This window comes from Pogona vitticeps, chromosome 13 (genome assembly GCF_051106095.1).
Source record: "Pogona vitticeps strain Pit_001003342236 chromosome 13, PviZW2.1, whole genome shotgun sequence".
In the NCBI taxonomy this organism is placed as follows: Eukaryota; Metazoa; Chordata; class Lepidosauria; order Squamata; family Agamidae; genus Pogona; species Pogona vitticeps.
Genome location: NC_135795.1, coordinates 12,511,739 through 12,532,410, shown reverse-complemented (window position 1 = coordinate 12,532,410; position 20,672 = coordinate 12,511,739). Strand labels below are relative to the sequence as shown.

At 43.4% G+C, this 20,672-nt stretch overlaps 1 protein-coding gene across 2 annotated transcripts; it reads left to right on the top strand.

The window, feature by feature from the left end:
* The first annotated feature begins 266 nt into the window (after window positions 1–266).
* On the top strand, window positions 267–20,357 carry LOC110082218 (acyl-coenzyme A synthetase ACSM3, mitochondrial). Of its 2 annotated transcripts, XM_072982554.2 has the most exons (15): window positions 267–375; window positions 1,086–1,152; window positions 2,798–3,072; window positions 4,796–5,006; window positions 6,047–6,254; window positions 7,448–7,591; window positions 8,684–8,840; window positions 11,080–11,159; window positions 12,677–12,800; window positions 13,271–13,351; window positions 15,496–15,597; window positions 16,382–16,509; window positions 16,642–16,741; window positions 19,568–19,687; window positions 20,207–20,357. In XM_072982554.2, exons 3-15 carry the CDS (start codon window positions 2,848–2,850, stop codon window positions 20,291–20,293), a joined length of 1,767 nt encoding a protein of 588 aa, XP_072838655.2. In that variant the 5' UTR covers window positions 267–375; window positions 1,086–1,152; window positions 2,798–2,847; the 3' UTR covers window positions 20,294–20,357. The 2 variants fall into 2 exon arrangements, with proteins under 2 accessions (XP_072838655.2, XP_020655253.3); XM_020799594.3 differs by lacking the exon at window positions 1,086–1,152 and having other exon boundaries at window positions 289–375.
* The last annotated feature ends 315 nt before the right edge of the window (window positions 20,358–20,672 follow it).

Sequence of the window (20,672 nt, the reverse complement as noted above, 5' to 3'; positions counted from 1 at the left end):
GTGTTTCGTTTCTATCATAGACAAGAATAGACCTTTTTTTTTTAAGCCATACGATTTCTACCAGGGTGTCCAGGCTTTTATGGGTCCCACCCAAGCGGTTCTTTGCCCATCGGCTGTACACAAAATAATACACAAAATAAGTGTACAGTATTTTTTTTAAAGTTTCCCCTTAATAACTCACTGCCCGGGTCTAGGATCCTAAACCTGGCTTGTCTAGAACTGCAGCTGTGCCTGGCGTGGGTGGGACTTGGCTGATCTTATCATCATTGTGCAAGTTGGCTGGAAGGGAGGGAGGGAGGAAAGGGACAGTTGCCTTCTCTGAATTGTCCCAGGGCTCTGTTGAGTTTGGAGGATCCTTTCTGGCCACTCTTCCAAGTGAGTCTTCCTTTGCCTGAGTCTATTCACTGCTTGTGCTTCTGGGGCTGACCATCCTCTTAGGAGTTTTTTTTTCACTTGCTTTAAGGAGGTCGGCTAGTTTCTCCTAGCACAAAAAGGGGAACAAAACAACATGTTTTGAAATCCCCTAGAAGACAACATTATGACAAGTTAGGAATAAAAGCAAGTGGAGACTTCATAGGCAAGTAGCCGGAGAGGGGGAAAATATCCTGGATCAGATCTTATGCCTTTTATTATTTTATTACTTTTAGCCTTTGTTATTGTCTTTCCTGTTTATCCCTCCAAGAATGTTAGGAGAAAGAGTAAACTAAGAGAGTATCATGGCTGACGGGAGATGATCAGTTATACCCTAAAGTGCTAAGACTACTGATGACATATTGATCTAACTTTTGGGGATGGGGTGGTGACAGTGGTGAAAAATCAAAAGATTCTTTTCCAAAAAGACTGACCGGTTGTTGCGATTTCCCCGCCTCCCTGCCTGCTTTTGGGGCTGTGTTAGTGTTGGTTTTTTTTTGGTTTGCAGTCACCACTTTTCAATTCGCCCTGGATTGCAAGATGAAATAAACACATAATTCAGATAAAAAATGTTCCAAAAGTTTGCATGAACATAATGATAAATTATTGCTTGTGTTATTTTTAATAAGTTCCTTTGCTTGTATTAGCTATATACATATACTTTATTGTTACAGCATCAAGCCATACAAAATTGAATACAAAACTTCAAAGACTGGCATGCACTACAAAGTCATACAAAAGGTAAAATATCTAAAACAGCAAATATAGCAATGTAAGGCCAAGGTCTAAGGGTTTAGCTGTCTAGTCTGTCTGCTATAGCATGCCGCCCAAAATTTCGCTACCAGTTCTGTAGTAGTCCGATTTTGGTCGGTTAACAATTGATTACAGTAGTCTGAATCCGATTGGCCTGCCATATCTTTTAAGAGTGGTGTAATATATTTTCCTCGGATCTTATTATGCCTGTTGCACCTGAGCATCATGTGCTCGATAGATTCTATCTCGCCAGAGCCACAAGGACAGAATCTCTGTTCCCTCGGGATTTTCTTAAATCTGCCTTCCAGCATTGCGGAAGGGAAAGCCTCACATCTAGCCAGAGTAAAGGCTTTCCTAAACTTATATGTTTCCAGCTGTGATAGGTAGGCCATAGGGAGCGGACGATATTTATGCATGTCTATTGCTCTGAAATTGGGGCATCTACTAAGATCTACCTGTCTCTCCATATCCATTAATCTCTGTTTAAGGGCTGATTTTGCTTCATCCCATTGCATGCTTAATATTGTTTGTGAAGAAATAAACATATCCCGACAACAACCAGATGCTGCATCGAACGCATCAAATCTGAAACTGAATTGAGTGGAAACAAGTCACTAAAGTCTGTTTTTTGAACAGTTAAAATTCAGGGCATCATATTAGGTCTTGTTGTTATAGCAGCTGTCATAAATGTTATATACTATGCTGTCAAACAAGGCAGAGGGATCTAGTGCATTCACTGGTGGCAAATGGGAGACTGAGTCTCAAGATGTATATAAATGTTGGCGATGCAGATTTTATTCTTGCCTAAAAAGCTCAGACTCAATGAGTTTCGACAGTGGCCTTCTTCAGGAGCTAAGCATAAAATGAAAAATATATATTAATTTAGAAACAGCTGACTTGGGAAAGTTACATCTCTTTTTACAATCAACAATATAAAATATTAATAAATAAATATCAGCCTGATCTACTTTACATGGCACATTTGAGAGAATAAAACCTGGAGGAAGAAAAGTATGTGCTTAAGATCCCTGCAGGGAAAGCGGAATAATGTTGCAACAAATAAACACTGTGTCTTCTGTGTTTGCTCAGAAGTTCATATTGGCCGAGCGAAGAAATTTATTTTATTCATAGCTCTGAATAGATAAAAATAAACAGCATTCTGTAAAAAAAATAATGACTGGTTACATGAACAGAGCTTAACTGGTTAACTAGCTTCGTAACTACATACTAACTACATTAACTCACACTGTCTGAATAAAATACACAACTCAGACTATCTCCAGATTATATGACTAAGATGTGGGGCCAGATTTTTTGAGAGGTGTGACTCTCTTCAAAAATCTGACGCAGACAGGGAATAATTGGATGTTCTTGGATTGACTGACATTCACCCCAGTCCAGAAAGGTCTCTTCCAGGCGAAACCTCTTAAAGGCATCATCCAAAGGTGGGTAGTAATTCCAACAGTTAATTCCAGAGTGGTGTGTGTGTTTTGTGGAGGGAGAGAGAAAGAATCAGTCTGAATGCTTTCTTTTGTGTTCAACACACTTTGGTGGGGTTGTTTTCAAAAATTCCTGCATGCGAAAGGAGCCACCGATCTCCCAACTACGCAACTTTTCTCTTTATGCCTTTCAGATAGGCAGCTCATTACAAGTGGACTGAATGCGCAACATTGTGGAAAACACATGATGGCCTTCATCGCTTTGACGACACTACAGAAAGGTGTGGTTTGGAAGATTCTTCAGAGACTGGGCTTAGCTTCTACAAGATGCTTCAGCAAACACCAGCTAGCCCGAGCGGGGCAGAATTTTTCAGACTACGAATCCATCCATCTAGAGTATAAGCCAGAAGTGCCAGAGTTCTTCAACTTTGCCAAAGATGTGGTGGATAAATGGGCCGAGGCAGAAATGGTATAATGTGCTGTTATGTTTTCCTTTCAAGTGTTTACTGTACATGGTCACCTGGTGATATTAATAGCAAAAAGACTGTTCTCCGCAGGAATTATTAAGTGCCAGAGTTCTTCAACTTTGCCAAAGATGTGGTGGATAAATGGGCCGAGGCAGAAATGGTATAATGTGCTGTTATGTTTTCCTTTCAAGTGTTTACTGTACATGGTCACCTGGTGATATTAATAGCAAAAAGACTGTTCTCCGCAGGAATTATTTAACTATAAGAGCATGCATGCAAGGACACAGACTACCTAGGGTAGAACAAAGACAAAAGCAGAGAGAATACAAGCTTTTCTAATGCTTTCACAATGCATGCTGCAGTTTCTTGAGTAGAGGTCATCGATAGAAGCCACTTCTGGGTTTCTTCTTTTGCCAGCCTCCAATAGGTTCACTGTCACGTATGCCTTTTAACTTCTGGAAAAGCCCTATGCTTTTGCAAATTCATTATGATCAAGCATATACCAGTCTTCAAAGCCTACCATAGATTCGTAGCAAGTACATTGATTTCATTTAAATTCTGCTGTCTCCTAAGTGGGTGCTCTAAATTCCATCCTATAGCAAATGACAGCCTTGTTGTGTAGGGTCCTTGTGGAGCAAAAATGGATCTATATACTCATAAGATGGAGGTATCAGCAGGCTTGGGGGGGGGGGTAACCCAATGGTTTTACGGAGTTAAAAAAAATTGCCTTTGGAAAGACAAACCTCCACAGTAGTTAAAAAAAAAAAACCAGAACATTTGACCGCACCTCTTCTATTACAGAGGAATTCTGAAGAGATGTTCAGTCAAAGTCTGATTTGAATCTAAAATACTGCAGGGATGAAATCAGGGAGCCTTGAAATTTCCCAGCCACAGTTAGCAGTACTGGGGCAACAGCCTCGGTGGGCACATAGGATGCCTGGGCAGTTTTGTCCACTTGGGTGAGATGCACTGTAACTCCCTTTAGACTGCAAAAATGAGTATTTATTTTGCATCTCTACATAAAGCAGCATATGGAAAATTTAGCAGATCTGAGCTTTTTTGGGGGCTGAGGCATGCTCTCCTTTTTTGGCAGTTATACAAGTAGCCATCCTAGAAAAAAAATGCATCACACCATGACAAAGTTCTCTATGGGCAATCTTCGCTGGATGGTGAGGTATTTCCCCACTGGAACGCATTAACCGGTTTTCAATGCATTCCAGTGGGGTTTTTTTTTCCACTTGACGACGATTTCGCTTAACAGCAATTTTCCTGGAACAGATTATCGTCATCAAGCAGGGCACCACTGTATTAAAATAGCACTAGCAACAAAAAAGGGGAATGGCAAGGTGCCTTTAATTACCTATTTTATAACCCAGGGAAATAGAAATGCCTTCTGTGGCCAGTTTCATCATGAGCAGCAACAGCAGTACCAACAGAAGATGGCTAGAGCTAGGCAGCTCAGCGGAGACCATGGCATCACTGCCGAAAAGCTCAGTTCTCTCATCCTCGCAAGGCTCACAGCCTCAGTCCAGCCTTTCTCTGGGTCACTGCTGGTGGCCCTCCTGGCTCAGTTGACCCAGTCCCTCTGAATCGCTGTCCAGTTAGCTGGAGCCATGGCAACTGAGCAGCTCCATCTGTTGATGACCTTAGACACCAGAGCTACTCCTTTCAACTTCAGGATCAAGAGTGCAAGTCTTGATTCAGCTGGCTCTTGTCTTCCACCAGGGAGGAAGGCGGCCTTCGAATCCGGCTTTGTGGTGGGTCAGCGAGGAAGGAGACCAAGTTCAGTGGAGCTTTGTCGAGATGGCTCTCGCGTCCAAGAAAGCAGCCCGGGTGCTTTCGGAACAGTGTGGCCTGCAGAAGGGAGATCGAGTGATCTTAATTCTGCCCCGAATCCCAGAATGGTGGCTCTTGAACGTGGCTTGCATCCGAACAGGTACGCAGTCGCATCATCCGGCTGCCAACTAGACCACGGTAGGCCCGGTTGCCAGAGACGAAGAGGGAACAAGAGGAACACGTCTCTGCATCCGTGATCAAAACCTGTCCTTTCCAGTTCTGTTGTTTGGTGGCTGGCAGCTGAACAGTCTCTACGACATTCTGGCCAGTGGTTTTGTTTTGGAAACATTGCTTTTAGTTGCTATTATTTCTGCACTTGTGACTGGAAGTACCTCCATACACATTGGTGGTTGGTGCCCGTGGAGGCTGGTGCTGCAGAGACCAGTATCATTTTAGGCAGAGCCGAGGGGACGTCAGAAGCACAGCCAACGTTTTATTTATTTATATTTATTTATTAGATTTCTATCCCGCCCATCTAAACCAAAGGTCTACTCTTTTCAGCCAAGCGCATTGATAAAAGGGCCCCACAGTGTTACCACATAATGATGGCCCATCGATGTCTAGTGGCATATAACTTCTCTGTGAGTTAGGTTAAAAGAAGAGTGACTGGTCATCCAAGGAGCGTCAAGGCTGTGTGAAAATTCAGATTCAATGCTATTCTGACATGCAACATTTTTTTAAACCATAAAGTTCAATAGCTGCCAGTGGCTTTCTCAATCAGATATCTACTAGTAAGGAAGGCACCCAAATAAATAAATGTGCCTGTGAGAAATGGTAGGATCTGGGTTTTTGATTTGCACCAGCCAAATTTTCCTCATATTTAATACATTCTTGTCTCTTTATTCCTTCTGGCTTGAACCACGCATGCCTCGCCGCTGGCTTTATCCTAATGGAAATGCTCTAAAGTGCAGCAAACTATAAGACTATGATTACCCAAAATGTCCTTCACATATTCGAAGGTGACTGTGAATTTGAACCCAGAGCTTCCCAATGTTAGGCTTTTGTTTTAGCCTGTGTGTAACACTGCTTCTCAGAGCCACCCAGTCACCGGGGCTCTTGTGTCCAAAGAAAACTAATGTCACAGCCTTCTGAAGTGATATAAGGTTATTATTAATGTTTCTAATTTGATTCTCCCATTAGGAACAATCCTTATTCCTGGGACAACGCAGCTGACCGAGAAAGATCTTCTCTACCGACTAAAGGCATCTAAGGCTAGGTGTATAATTACAGACCACATTCTGGCCCCGACTGTAGAGGCGGTTGCTTCCAAATGCCCATCTCTAGAATGTAAACTAATTGTGTCACAGGAACCTAGGGAAGGCTGGCTGCACTTCAACGACTTGTTGAAGTAAGTATGAAGACCTGCCAGTTGGACGGATGGAGGGGACACGTTTGTCCTGAAGGGAACGTTGGAAGTTCAAGGGATTCCTTGTTTAACAAATCAAAGGTTCTATGAGTTAAACTCAATGGCTGTGACATCAGACCTATAAGCAGAAATTCTATGGTGGGAAAGATGTTTAAGGGGATAGGGATAATTATAGAGCATCCTACTGTCCCTAGGGGCTCTTCCAGAAAGAGCATGTGTGCTTATTAAAATACCATGTTTCACAGTAACTCAGGCTACTGTGTTTTTCCCACCATCCACACGACATTTTTCTTGTCCCCCTTAGTATAGTGCTCTTTTCCATGACTCTCCACTCCTTTCTGCCTTTCCTGAAAGTACAGTGGACCCTTGACTTACAGACGGCTTGACTTACAGACTTTTTGAGTTACAGACTTCTCTGGCCACAAAATTTAGGTTTGACTTGCAGCCTGAGACTTGACTTACAGACCAGAAAAAAACCAAAATGGAACAAAAACGGCCTGTTACAGGATTAATCGGTTTTCAATGCACTGTAGGTCAATGGAGACTTGACTTACAGACTTTTTGACTTGAGAACCGCCTTCCAATATGGATTAAGTTTTCAAGTCAAGACCCCACTGTATGGTTTATTTTTAGCACTGCTTTCTATCAGCCACAGAACTCACTGCTCTGATACGTCACATTTGAAGCTCATAGCTCTGCCAGAGCCTCCTTCAATTAACTTTCAATTAGCACTCAGAAGAAAGAAACAAATTCATTCCAATATGGATGCTCGTAACAGTGAAGTGGATTTCTTTAAATTTTCTTAAAAGATTTCTTGGAGAAAAATCTCAAAGAAAAGCATCTTTTCTTGAAGATTGAATGCACGCATGGCTCTCTAGCACGAAATGACAAAAAGGGCAGGAGGCAAATGCTCTCTCTGGGAGAGTGATTTTTCTCACCTAAATTATGCTCCTGAAATGAGGAAATCTCAAGGTAACCAGAGATGAACTTTTCTGCGAAAAAGCTGTGTGCTCAATTTTGCTCTGATACAGTTTTATGGGTAGAGAACAAGAAAGAATAGAACGGGGAAATCAGTCACCCCTACCTGTAGTCCCGTGGGAGGAATTAGTATTGGCAAAAGTCTGCATTCAAAGGTTTTGGTTCCTTCATGCAGTTTTACATGCTCTGTCTTTCAGAATTGCACCTGCTGAGCACAGCTGTACAGCCACCAAGAGCCATGAGCCCATGGCAATCTACTTCACCAGTGGCTCAACCGGCACTCCCAAAATGACCGAACATTCTCATGGCAGTCACGGACTTGGACTCGGTGTAAATGGAAAGTATGGACGAATTTGTAGGTTGCTTGTATTTCCTTGCTTTGCATCTGATCTACTGGTAGATTCAAGAAAAGCACTCTGAGACTGGAAGATACTGCCTGTAGTCCTGAATCTACTCGGAAACGAGTAAGGCTCAGACTCACCAAATTATTGTCAGTGTAAAAGTTTGCAATTCGTTTGTTTAAAATATTTTTACCCTGCCTTTCTCCTTAAAAAGGACCCAGGGTGGTTTCCATTATTGAAAGGCAATATTTAAAGCTAAAATAAATAAGTATACAAATACTAAAAAGGATCACACACCACACACACAAAACGGGAAACAAAAGTAATATCAAAAACACATTCAAAGCAGGAAGGCACAACAATTTGGTATTATGTATTCGCGAAGGCTTTCACGGCCAGGATCTAATGGTTGTTGTGGGTTTTTCGGGCTTCTTGGCCGTGTTCTGAAGGTGTTTTTTCCTAACGTTTCGCCAGTCTCTGATACCGGCCACAGAAACTGGCGAAACGTTAGGAAAAAAAACCTTCAGAACACGGCCAAGAAGCCCGAAAAACCCACAACAACCAATTTGGTATTATGTTCCAATTAAATATTCAAAGTGAATATCTAATTCAAAGCAAATCATTCATATTACCAGTGTTGAGTGGTTAACAGTAACTTGAGATTTGCAGTCTTCTAGATGTCAAAAGGGACATGGGTAGCGCTGGGGGTTAAACTGCAGAAGCCTCTGTGCTGCAAGATCGGAAGACCAGCAGTCATAAGATCTAATCCATGCGACAGAGGGAGCTCCGGTCGCTTGTCCCAACTCCTGCCAACTTAGCAGTTCGAAAGCATGTAAAAATGCAAGCAGATAAATAGGTACCACCACGGTGGGAAGGTATCTAGTTGTGCTGGCCATGTGACCACGGAAACTGTCTATGGACAAACGCTGGCTCTACGGCTTGGAGACGGGGATGAGCACCGCCCCCTAGAGTTGGACACGACTGGACTAAATGTCATGGGGAACCTTTACCTTTACCTAGATGTCACTACATGACAGCAATTGATCTCCTTTGCAAAAGTAACTTTGGATATACTGCCTTCCTTTGCCTTAGATATTGGCTTGATTTGACCCCCTTGGACGTAATGTGGAACACGTCAGACACAGGCTGGGCAAAATCAGCATGGAGCAGTGTTTTTGCACCCTGGATCCAAGGAGCGTGTGTGTTTGTACACAGCATGCCACGTTTTGAGCCAAAGCCTGTCCTAGAGGTAAGTAACAGGCATACCTGTATTTGTGCAAAACAACAACTTTCTTTTAGCATGATCTTAAGACCAGTTCACACAACCAAATAGGTGAAGATACTGACGCTCTAGTGGGACCCATAGAATCTGACTGTTTTGTCAGAACGGAAGAAATAACGTATCTTTTTAGGCTATCATGTGGTATCTAAACCTGCCCTGCTGTGTTGTTTTAGCTGTATCCTTTCTTAATGGTTTTAAAAATATGTAATTGATTGTAATAGTTTATAATGGGCTTGGCTTGCATGATTTTATTATTGTTTAGCTAAATGGGGCTTTGTTTTTTCAATATTCTTTTAAGAAGTTTGTAAGCCACGTTGAATGCTATCTTTTCATGCAAACGAAGGGTATAAATGTAATAAATAAAAATAAAATAAGTAGAATCTGACAGTCTTCTGACTGCTATGGTATGCAGCTTGTTTGCAACCCAACCCGTGTCCACAAGCACCACGTCTCATCCTACTTTTTACTAGGATTGGGGCACTGGCTGAACTGAAACATCATGCCAAACCATGGTTTATGCTAACCATGGTTTATGCTAACCATGGTTTAGAAGCTAGGCTTGAGTTTCTGAATAAAAAGTCAAGCCCTGTTTCATAGCTAAATGTCTTGTTTTGTTTCCCTACTTCTGTGGCACAGAGCTATGGTGATTGTGTGTGTAAAGCACTATGCATAGCTGGTTTGTGAGTTCAGACACCCTGTCCAAACACAGAGTGTTTGGAAGTTTGGAAGTTTAGCTCTGGAGGAGGCAGATAAGAACCTCATGCCAAAGCTTAGAATAGTTACCCTTCTGTAACTATCACTCCCCCAGCCAGCATAGCTAGCATGTTTCATGGCTGATAGAGACTTCAGCAACTCAAATTCATCTAGTACTAACCATTACATTAAGCAGTGGTTAGCACTGGATGGATTAAAGAGTTCTTAAAGAAACTACATTATTCCCAAGAACGATGTCTGCTTTAGGAATTAGTCCTGATCTGTCAGGACGCTCATAGGAAAGGGAACGCTTGTATTTTTGTTCCAAAAAATTTGTTCCGATGAAATCTAGATTTGAGTATATACGTGCCAAAAATTGGCTTTTAGGTGTGCATGTCTCCTGAAGCCAGCACAGAACCATCATGGAAAGGATTTGGAGAACGTAATCGAAGAGTATTTGCCCAGAAAGATCAAAAGGGTCGAGATTCTCAGGCCCACCTGGTTGTTAACCACTCCTCCAGTTACAGTGGCACCTCACTAAACAATGTTAATCCGTTCTGTCAAAATCACTGTCTTGTGAAAACATTGTTTAGCGAAGCACGGTTCCCCACTGGAATGCATCGAAATCCATTTAATGTGTTCCAATAGGAAAGAATCGTCATCATCCAGCAAAGATCACCCATAGGGAAACCGTTTTGCGAACTGCCAATCATCTGTCAAAAACGTTGTCTAGTGAGGCATCGGTCCCAGGGGGGAAAATGTCTTGCGAGGTGCGGAACGAAAGATTGTCCAGCGAAAATCACCCATAGGGAAAGGCGGTTTGCGAAGCACTATAGCGCTCACAAAAACCCATTGTCTAGTGATTTCCACATCCTGCAAGGCAATCATCTAGTGGGGCACCACTGTATTTCAAAGTACTGGTGCACATATTTTAGCATTTATAATATTTTAAAGAGTTGGACTGCCCATCTGAAGACTCTGGAATGCCGTTTGAAACAAAATGTAGTAAAAGGCAATACAGTGGTGCCTCCCAAGACGAACGCCTCGCGGGACGAAAAACCCAAGACGGTTTTTGCAATCGCTGTGGTGCCTCGCAAGACTGCTTCTTCCATGGCCGTGCTTTGCAAGACGATTTTTTTTCACAAGACTGATGCCTCACAAGAAAAAATAATTCATTTGTCTTGCGAGGTACCCATAGGAATGCATTGCAATGCATTCCTACAGGAAACCGCTTTTCGCAAAACGAAAATTTAGCAAGACAGCGCTACTCACGGAACGAATTACTTTCGTCTTGTGAGGCACCACTGTAATTTGTGTGAACATAAAGATCCTATTGGTCATAGCAATGTCATTAAAACTGTGTAATAAACAACATACATCTCCTTGCCTTCCGCTCTCTTCTGTTGTTGTCTCCCCAATGTTATATTCTGCAAAAAGAAAATAAAGGTTGGGTTTGTACCCAGCATTAAACGTGAGTTGGTGTCCTTAAGCTCTGTCTTTTGTCTCCCTTTAGACTCTGTCAAGGTTTCCGGTAACAACATTCTGTTCTCCTCCAACAGCTTATCGGATGCTGGTTCATCACAATTTAAGCAGGTAAAGACGCGCTTGTTCCTCGTGATTTCACAGGTTCAAATATTGGTATTGTTTCCACTGTGATCTTGTTCAGATAACAATCTGAGCCATTGTTAAATTATTGTTGGGAATAACTTGCATCAATTTTAACTCTGCACAGTCCTCTAATACTTCTTTCCTTTTAAATATAAACAGAGGACCTGAAAAGCTTCTTTTACTCTGAAACAAAGTGCAGGTATTTTTGATGCCCAAACTTGGGCAACCATTGCTTGCGCTCAGCAAAGCAGATTAATTTCTTTCCGCTTGTGGTTTCTGATACTCATTGATAAACTAAGTTTGCTTAGAACAGTTCCTTGAGTTTACGTGTGACATGGAACTGTTGTTTGTTTCAAAGTTAAACTAGATGCTTTAATTATGTTCCTGTTGTGTGAGGGAAGAGGGAGAAAGTTCAAAAGCTGTTGCAAATGATTCCTAGCATCTAAGCCATCATTCGGATCAGGGCAGGGGGCTATCGTTTGGAAGGGGATTTCGATTAGATCAATTGTCCCCATCTTTGAGTAACTCAAGAGTTCTTGGGCGGCAAGACCCAGAAGCACTCACTATTTTTGGGGAGTTGTAGTCCAGGAACACCTGGCTCGCCCAAGGTTGGGAACCATTGCCGTAGGCTACAGAGATGGTGGAATGGAATCAGTCATTGATTGGGCATAACAGTGCAGCCTTCCTTGCCATTTCCCCTCCTAACTGGAAAAGAAGCATTAAGAACAGACACCGTCTATACGTGATGTTCTTTAGACAAATTAGCAACGAGAGCCAATCATTATAAACCAGTAAATCCAAAGTGGGTGCCCACGGCTCTCTCAAAGTTGTTGGCTTGCGGTTCCCATCATGTACCCAAACAGTGAACTGTTGCCTGCCTGCTACAGACACCTCCATTTACAGCAGCTTGAAGGGTTTTGCATGCCTCTCCTCTGATTTTTGGCTGCTTGGCTCTTACTCAGGTGGGAGACCACCAGAGGTCTCCAGGTGGGGCTACGAAGAAGACCCTGCTTAGAACCCTGGAGAGCTGCTGCCAGTCAGAGTTGGCAATCCTAGGCTGGATGGATGTCGTGTCAGGCTGTCCCTTCTGTCTTTCCTTTTGCCTTCTGTAATGGTGGGGAAGGGGGGAGGGGAAGAAACCAAACCCAAGAGATTGATTGTTAAGAAACCCACTCATTCACTCTTCAAGCTCTACGAGCTTCTCTCCAGTTTATTCGTGAAGGCTTTCACGGCCGGGATCTAATGGTTGTTGTGGGTTTTTCGGGCTCTTTGGCCCTGTTCTGAAAGTTGTTCTTCCTAACGTTTCGCCAGTCTCTGTGGCCGGCATCTTCAGAGGACAGCACTCTGTGCTCTGGTGTAGTTGGCTTTGGGAGTGCAGTATTTATGGCTGTGGGATAGGCTTTTGTCCTTTTCTGGAGATGGGTGATGAGGTTTGTCCAACCATTCTCTCCAATTAACGAGTTACACGTTTCCTTTTCTCCTTTCTCCTGTTTTATCCAAAGTTACAAATTCCACAGCCTGAAACACTGTCTGAGTGCGGGAGAACCCATGAACCCTGAAGTGATGGAGGAATGGAAGGAAGAAACGGGGCTTGACATCTATGAAGGCTACGGGCAGACCGAAACGGTAAGCTCTGTCGTATGTCTGTGAGGACCGTGCAGACTCTTACTGCCTCCACACAGCTGTCGTCAAATCTCATATTCTCATATATAAAGCAAGATCCTGTTTATGCCGGTGCGTCGAGGGCTGCAAATACAGGGTCAGGGAAGGGCAACTTTTGACCTTCCGGAGATTTTGGGTTTGAGAAGCTGCAGTCCCTTGGACAATCAATCATTTCAGGATTTCATTATCCGAGACCTCTGGGATGAGAAGGTTTCTCACCCCCGAATTAAACATTTAATCACCTTATTAATATGTAACTGCGTTTGCATGGGGGGGTTTAATAAATAACCATCATTCAGCCTTCGGTGTGGTAACAGTTTCTGAGTAAAGGAGGTCACCAGGCTGCACCCGGGCAACACACGCAAACACAGAGATATGAAACTCTTTCAAGTCTTTAATATAAGGCCTTCTTTATTTTTATCTCCTTCAAATAGGTGCTGGTTTGTGGAACTTTCAAAGGGATGAGGATTAAACCGGGTTCCATGGGGAAACCTTCTCCTGCTTATGACACTCAGGTACCATATGCAGCACTGGCTCATTTGTGGTCTGCTCTGATTGTGTGTGTGTGTGTACACACACACACACACCCTTCACCTTGCCCCTGTAACCCATTCATTAGCCCTCTTCCTCTGCCTCCGCCCCCCACAACCACCCAGAGCGAGAATGCAAAGGAGGTGGATACGGCCACCTCACACTCTTGTGGCTCCTTGCTTGCAGTGCTCAGAGAGGGTAGATGAATGGGAGGCGGGAGCATCAAAGGAGTGGTGGCAAGAAAATCTGTGGGTAAGGCCATGGGCCCTGGGCGGACACCCTGAACTGCCAATCCCTGGGGCTGAACCTGATTAAATTGTAACTCAGTAAGAGTCATTTCGGATTTTCATGGGATTCAAAACCCACCAGTGGATCCCTTCCCAGTGTAAAGTTGGTGCAGCGCTGGCCATCCCTGGAGAAGGAAAGGTATGGGAAACGAGAGATGCAGGAGGAGAGACTGGGGGAACATAAGAGGAGGGGTGCTGGTTTAGGCCAAGGATCTCTCTGGTCCAACATTCAGTTTAGTCAGAAATCCCTGGGAAATGAACAAGGAGAGACAATGGGAAGGAAGTGGAGGGGGGGCGACACCCCACATATTGTAAGAATTCAAAATGGTTTCTTTTCTAGACAAACGTCTTAAGTCGTGTTTGCTCATCTTTACTTGTTGGCTCTTTATTTGCCCTCCAGTGTTTCCTGTGTTATCTCATTCATTTCTACAAAGGAGAGAAATCCCGTCAAGAAACTTCTTTGAACAGGGGCAGATTGGATGCATTAGATACATAAACTTGATCAAGGCACTGGGCTGGACTAGATGAAGGGAGAGAGAATTAAGTAGAAGGCAGAGGAAGTGGAACAAATTTGAATAGATTGTTTCTGTCCGGCACTACCCAGCATAAGGACAGGCCTCTAGCAGGTGTCCCCATTAGAGGTTTGTACCTGCGTTAACTCAGGTCATTGATCCATCATGTTCAAGAGAGGAGAAGGTGAAGTCACAGACCTTCCTGGGCCTGCTGGCCCTCTGAGATTCCCCAGCAAGCTATGATACTCTCATTTGGTGGCTTCCCTGCAATTGTGTGGGTTTTTTCTCATGCTAAGAAATCCAAATGGCCCACCGAAAGCATGGTTGCTGCCGGCAGTATAAGGGCATTCAACTGGCATTTTCATCCCACACTTTGCTGCTTCTTCTTTTCCCACGGCTAGAGTGCATCTCCTCTCCCAAACGACTTTGCAATTAAATCTGTGACACACCTTTCAGCTTTTGAAGGAAGTTCCTTGCAATGGATTTATCTGGATTCAGTGCAGGCATTCGGGGGGGGGGGGGGAAGTTGACTTGACCGGGGGGGGCAGCTTCACACCCCAGCCTGTCACTGATCCCGCAGGGAGAGGGGCTGTGTGGAGAAGAGCCAGGGTGCTGCGTCTAGAGCTGTGGTCTCCAACCTTGGGCCTCCAGATGTTCTTGGACTTCAGCTCCCAGAAATCCTGGCCAGCAGAGGTGGTGGTGAAGGCTTCTGGGAGTTGCAGTCCAAGAACATCTGGAGGCCCAAGGTTGGGGACCACTGGTCTAGAGTGTCCAGCCAGGACCATCTCAGAACCTCCAGTGACATGGAGACCCACACACACACACACACACACACACACACCGTAGCTGAGGTTTCCAACTCCAGGCAGTCCCTCTGTCCATGGAGACAGCCAGAAGCAGCAGAGTGGGGCTACAACTCCCTCTCTGCCCACACTTTCAAACGAACCCTTGGGCTATTATTTGCTGTGACAAGAATGCTAGGAAAAGTGGAAGGCAGCAAGAAAAGAGAAAGCCCAAATGTGAGGTGGATTGGCTTATGAAGGAAGACACAGCCTTGGGTTTGCAAGACCCAAGCAAGGTAGGCTGGGTCAGAAGTCGCTCGCTCATAGCGGGCATTGTGAGTCAGAAGGGACACAGAGCAACAGCAGCTACAGTGACTAGGCACTGGGCACTTCCACTAGATTTCAAATAGGGGTCTTTTTTTAGCTCCAAGATGCTGGACCTGGTGCCCCACAGCTCCTTTGCCCCATTCAAATCTGTGACCCGTAAATTCAAAAATAACAATATCCTCTTTAACTGTCATCTGCCTTGTTTACCATTTGCTTTTAGATAATAGATGAGGACGGAAACATTGTGCCCCCTGGAAGAGAAGGAGACATTGCTATCCGAATAAAACCGAACAGGCCATTTTGCCTTTTCATTCAATATGCGGTAAGAATTCAAGAGAGACTATATTTCTCGCCTTTCTGCAGCTGACCAGAAGGTGGTGGAGGCAGCTCTCCTTCTTCCTACTTTTTCCCCCACAACGTCTACCAGGTAAGCCAAGGTGAGACTGCGATTAACTCAGGGTCACCTGTGGAACACTACAAACTATAAACCTCATCTCCCAAGTCCCAGCCCAATGTTGTTCACAGTTTCATTGGCATTCCATTCAATAAAATAAATGTGTTGGCTTGTTCACTACATTTCTTCAACCATTCCAACAGGCCTGGTCATATGAATGTTAGGCAAACTAACGATCAAAAAACTAACGATTTTCGTTATATGGTCACAGAGCCAACAAAAAGTAACACTGATACCAAATCATACTGGAAAATGAAAAGTAATTGCCTAAAGTAATTACTGTACTCCTCCTGGATGTTATGGTTCTGTAGTTTTATACGTGCTCTTTTTCTGTACTGTTAATTTTTATTTTCATTCTCCATTGAATTTTATGCTATTAGGCGATCTGGTTTCTTTAAACAAGCTGTGTATATTTATCTTTCAAATTACAAGGACCAAAATACTGTTGCTTAGCATAGCAATTCAAAAGTAGAGCATCGGTCTGTAAGTTCACTCTGTAAGTTCCATTGATTCTACGAGCCTACTCCAGTTGGAATGTAACTATGGTAAGCAACAGGATTTCAGGCCAATGTTTCTTAAAAAATACTCCTCCATTCCAATTCTTTATATCAGCCAATTAACGCTTTCGCTAATATCTGTTCACGCGTGCCAGGACGATCCAGAAAGAACAGCTTCAACCATTCGTGGGAGCTTCTATGTCACTGGGGACAGAGGGATGAGGGATGAAGAAGGCTACTTCTGGTTCATAGGAAGAGCAGATGATGTCATCAATTCTGCTGGGTAACATGAGCCAAGTTTGCAGCCTATATAATATTATGCTTCTCACTGTTTATCATAAGCTATATAACAACCTGTCCATCAAAGGCCTCTCTCTCTCTCTCTCTCTCTCTCTCTTTTTTTTTTTTAATAAAGATACCGGATTGGGCCATTTGAAGTGGAAAGCGCTTTGATAGAGCATCCCTCTGTGGTAGAATCAGCAGTCGTTAGCAGCCCAGATCCCGTCAGAGGAGAGGTAAATATATATATATATATATTACAGACTTGGATGCATGTAAACAAAGGACTTGCAGGCAAGGAATGTTTATTTAATTTATTTATTTGATTTTTATCCCGCCCTTCTAGACAATGTCTACTTAGGGCGGCTTACAATAAAATTATTCATAAAACAGTTAAAGCAACAATTAAATCGACAATAAAGTATTAATCAAAACGGGAAAAGTGTAGATGGAAATTAAACAAAAAAGCAAAAATCAAGTATTGACAGGAAGGAGCCAGGTCTTAAGTTGGCTCTTAAAAACACCCAGCGAGGGAGCCAGGCAGATCTTTGATGGAAGGCTGTTCCACAGCCGAGGGGCCACTGCCGAGAAGGCCCGGTTTCTTGTTCGTTCTTTTCAGGCCTCTCTCAGTGTTAGGCCCCCCAGTCGTCTTTCCTGGCTCTAGCAAATGACTCGAATAGATCTCGAATTGGCTGAATATTTAGACTGTGCGATCTGCTGTTGAGTTTAACCACTGCTCCATCTACTAATTAGCAGTACAGTGGTGCCCCGCATAGCGACGATAATCTGTTCTGAAAAATCGTTGCTATCCGGAATCGTCGCTATCCGAAACAAAAAAGCCCATAGGAATGCATTGAAACCCCTTCAATGCGTTCCTATGGGCTTAAAACTCACCATTATGCGAAAATCCTCCATACGACCGCCATTTTCGCTGCCCGGTAAGCAAGGAAAGGGCGCAAAAACACAGCGGGTGGCCATTTTGGAACCGCCGATCAGCTGTTTTTAAAACATCACTATGCGAAAATCGGTAAGCGAAACACCTTACCAATCATCGCAAAGTGATTTTTTGCCATTAAAAACATCGTAATGCGATCGCTTTTGCGATCGCAAAAACCTCATCGCTATGCGGATTCGTCGTTAAAGGAATCGCTCATTATGCGGGGCACCACTGTAGTTCTCCAAAGACACAAGACAACCATCTTTACTAGCCCTACCAGGACATCTTGGGATCCAGAGCAGATGAGAGGACTGAACCAGAGGCCTTCTGCATGACGTTGTCTAACTGAGTGCTGGCCAACCCTCAACACCATCAGCAGCATGAGATCCCTCACAAACAAAGATGTTCTTCTGTGCAACCAGTATTCCCTTGCCTTCAGAGTAAATGCATCACTGCCAGCTAAAAACATAAGAGAAACCAGGCTGGCCAGATCAAAGGAGTTTCTAGTTCAGCATCCTTCTCCACAGTGGCCAATCCACTGGATCACTGCAAGGTCTCACATAGGACAGGAGTCTGGTTCGTGCTCCCCAGCGAAAGAGCTACAAAAGCCTGGATGGGAAAAAACTATTTTCTTCTAAACTGGCTCTTCTTGCAGCCAGCTTTTTTCACCTCTGATAGCTTTATCCTCCATGAATTTGTCTGATTTCCTTTTAAAGCCAATCAGATTCAGATTAAGATGTTCAGACCACAAGTGAAATGGCCAGATTTGGTCCAGGATGGAGACAAAAGCAGATTTAACAAACTGATTTCGATCTGGAGCATAAATCAAATCCAGTGGGGCATAGATTGGTCCAGACTTTTTACAAGCAAAATTTAAAAATGCCCAGTATGCAAGTCCCTGTAATTTAGCAGGTTTACTACCCTGTTCATAGAGTCATTGAGCTGGAAGGGCCATCAAGAAGGCCATCAAGTCCCAAACCCCTGCTCAAGGCAGGAATCCAAGTCAAAGCAGATCTGACAGAGGGTTGCCCAGTTTTCTCTTCAATTCCTCTAGCGTTGGAGCGCCCACCTTTAGGATCTTGTTATTATGTGTCAAAACTAATAGCAACCCTGAAAGGGCTTTCAAGGTAAGTAAGAGATTTAAGGAGTGGATTTACCCTTAGGATTGAGTGTCTCTAAATTCCATACATGTGAGATCAAAACAAAATGGTTATACCTTTGGTCATTTTTCAATGGAAAAAAAATCAACGGGAGGTTTTACAAATTAATTCAAATCCTGGGCACAAATTGACACATCAATCACTCTGCAGGAATTCATTCCAACACCCTGAATTGGCCTCAACCCACACACAACCCTAGTCCTTGTTGTGTTCTTTAATACATTTAACTCAGCAAGTATACACACACATGTACATTCTAAAAAAAATTATTTCTGAGCCACCTTTCAGTTGTGGGACCTAAGCCGGCTCACATGTACAAATGCAAAAGGCACCAAGTTTAAATCTTTTATTCTCAGTGACTGGAATTTTTGAGAACTTTTTGTTCTATAGCAACCACTTACCAAACTAACTGAAGGATAAAATTTGCAGACAAGAAACTTGCGTGTCTGCAGAAGGCATAGGAACCTGCCCCCATTCCGAATGCCATTTATTTTTTGCAGAGCATCTGTCACAGCAGAAAACAAAATGCCAAAAAGCCTTTTTTGTTCACACCAACTGTACAATTAAAAAGAAAAAAAAGAATTCTGAAGTACACACAGTCTATAATGAATGCCTGTCACAAAATCAGAGTTTGCAAGTTACCTCTGGTAACTGGCTGTGGGATTCTAAGAGCTACTGTTTAAAAATGTTATATTTTTCAAGTTCAGTGGCATGAATCACACTGAGCTTTTGATACTGGGATAGACAAGCAGCGATCCTCATGACACTTAAATTGGCACACTTGAGATTAAGCTGGCTTAGTCCCTGAAAAATACTTACATGCAAAAATCAGCTTTAAGGATCTGAAGTTGCTCCTCAGCTGGCCAACAAGGTATAACACATACTTCTTGACCCATGCAAGTTTATCACCTGCTCAAATAAGGATGCTGCGAAACCTCTCTGATCAAATGTAATTATGTTTTAAGGTTGTGAAAGCTTTTGTGGTTTTGGCACCAGACTATGCGTCCCATAATCCAGAAGCACTGATTAAGGAACTACAGGACCATGTCAAAAAGGTCACTGCTCCCTACAAGTATCCTAGAAAGGTAAGTCATGAGCTGGCCCCAAACTTGGGATGTTTCTTTTTTGGATAACTGCCAGAATTCCCCCACCACCCTGGGCAGTGACTATTGCTGTCTGGAGAATTCTGGGAGCTAAGATCTGGTGGCCAAATAACATCCCTATTCAAGTCTCAATACTGGCTTCCTGTCTGCTCCCAGATACTACACAAGCCTTGGTCTGCCCCATGTTGCTGTTGTTGTTGTTATATGCCATCAAGTTGCCTTCGGGACTCAAAGATCCTTATGGCTGCCCTACCTCTCCCTTCTTAAATCCTGACATATCTTCCCTCACCCAGATTTTGGAGGCCAAGATGTAGGGGGACAAAAGATGGCAAAACGGCTCCCACATCTCCTAAACAGCCTAAGGGAACTTTTTGAGCAAAATCTAATTTTTTAAAAACCACCTTTGGGTGTGTGTCTGGAGGGGTGGGGCACATTTGGCCACATACGGTGCTCTACAAATCTTCCCTTTTCCCAGATGCTAATTCTGATCTCGTCCAACAGGTGGAGTTTGTGCCACATCTGCCAAAGACGATCAGTGGGAAAATCAAGAGAAATGAACTGCGCAAGAAAGAGTGGGGGAAGCTTTAGAATTATCTGCCTGTTTACTTCCAGAGTGTGCATCCTAAGAGTAAAAAAGCTTTGTATTTGTTCATTGTGTTGCAAGGTCTTGAGGGGCTAGTGTCCATATTTAAAAGCCCAACACTATGTAGAACTTACACCATCACACCCTGGGAGAGGGAAGCTGAAGTATATGAACAGGACAAGGGTAGAAGTTTGGCAAACACTTGTGGTTGAACATCTTCCTATCCACCCCTCCACCCCAGTGCGTAAGAATCCTCGAGCAGCTTGCCAGGTTAAGCAAAGGAGAAAGTTAACTCAAATGCCAGATGTTGAGTTTCATGTGGAAAAGAACATTGTGTACCCTGCAGAAAGAGGCTTTGCTTTCAAAGCCCAGAGGTTTAACAGA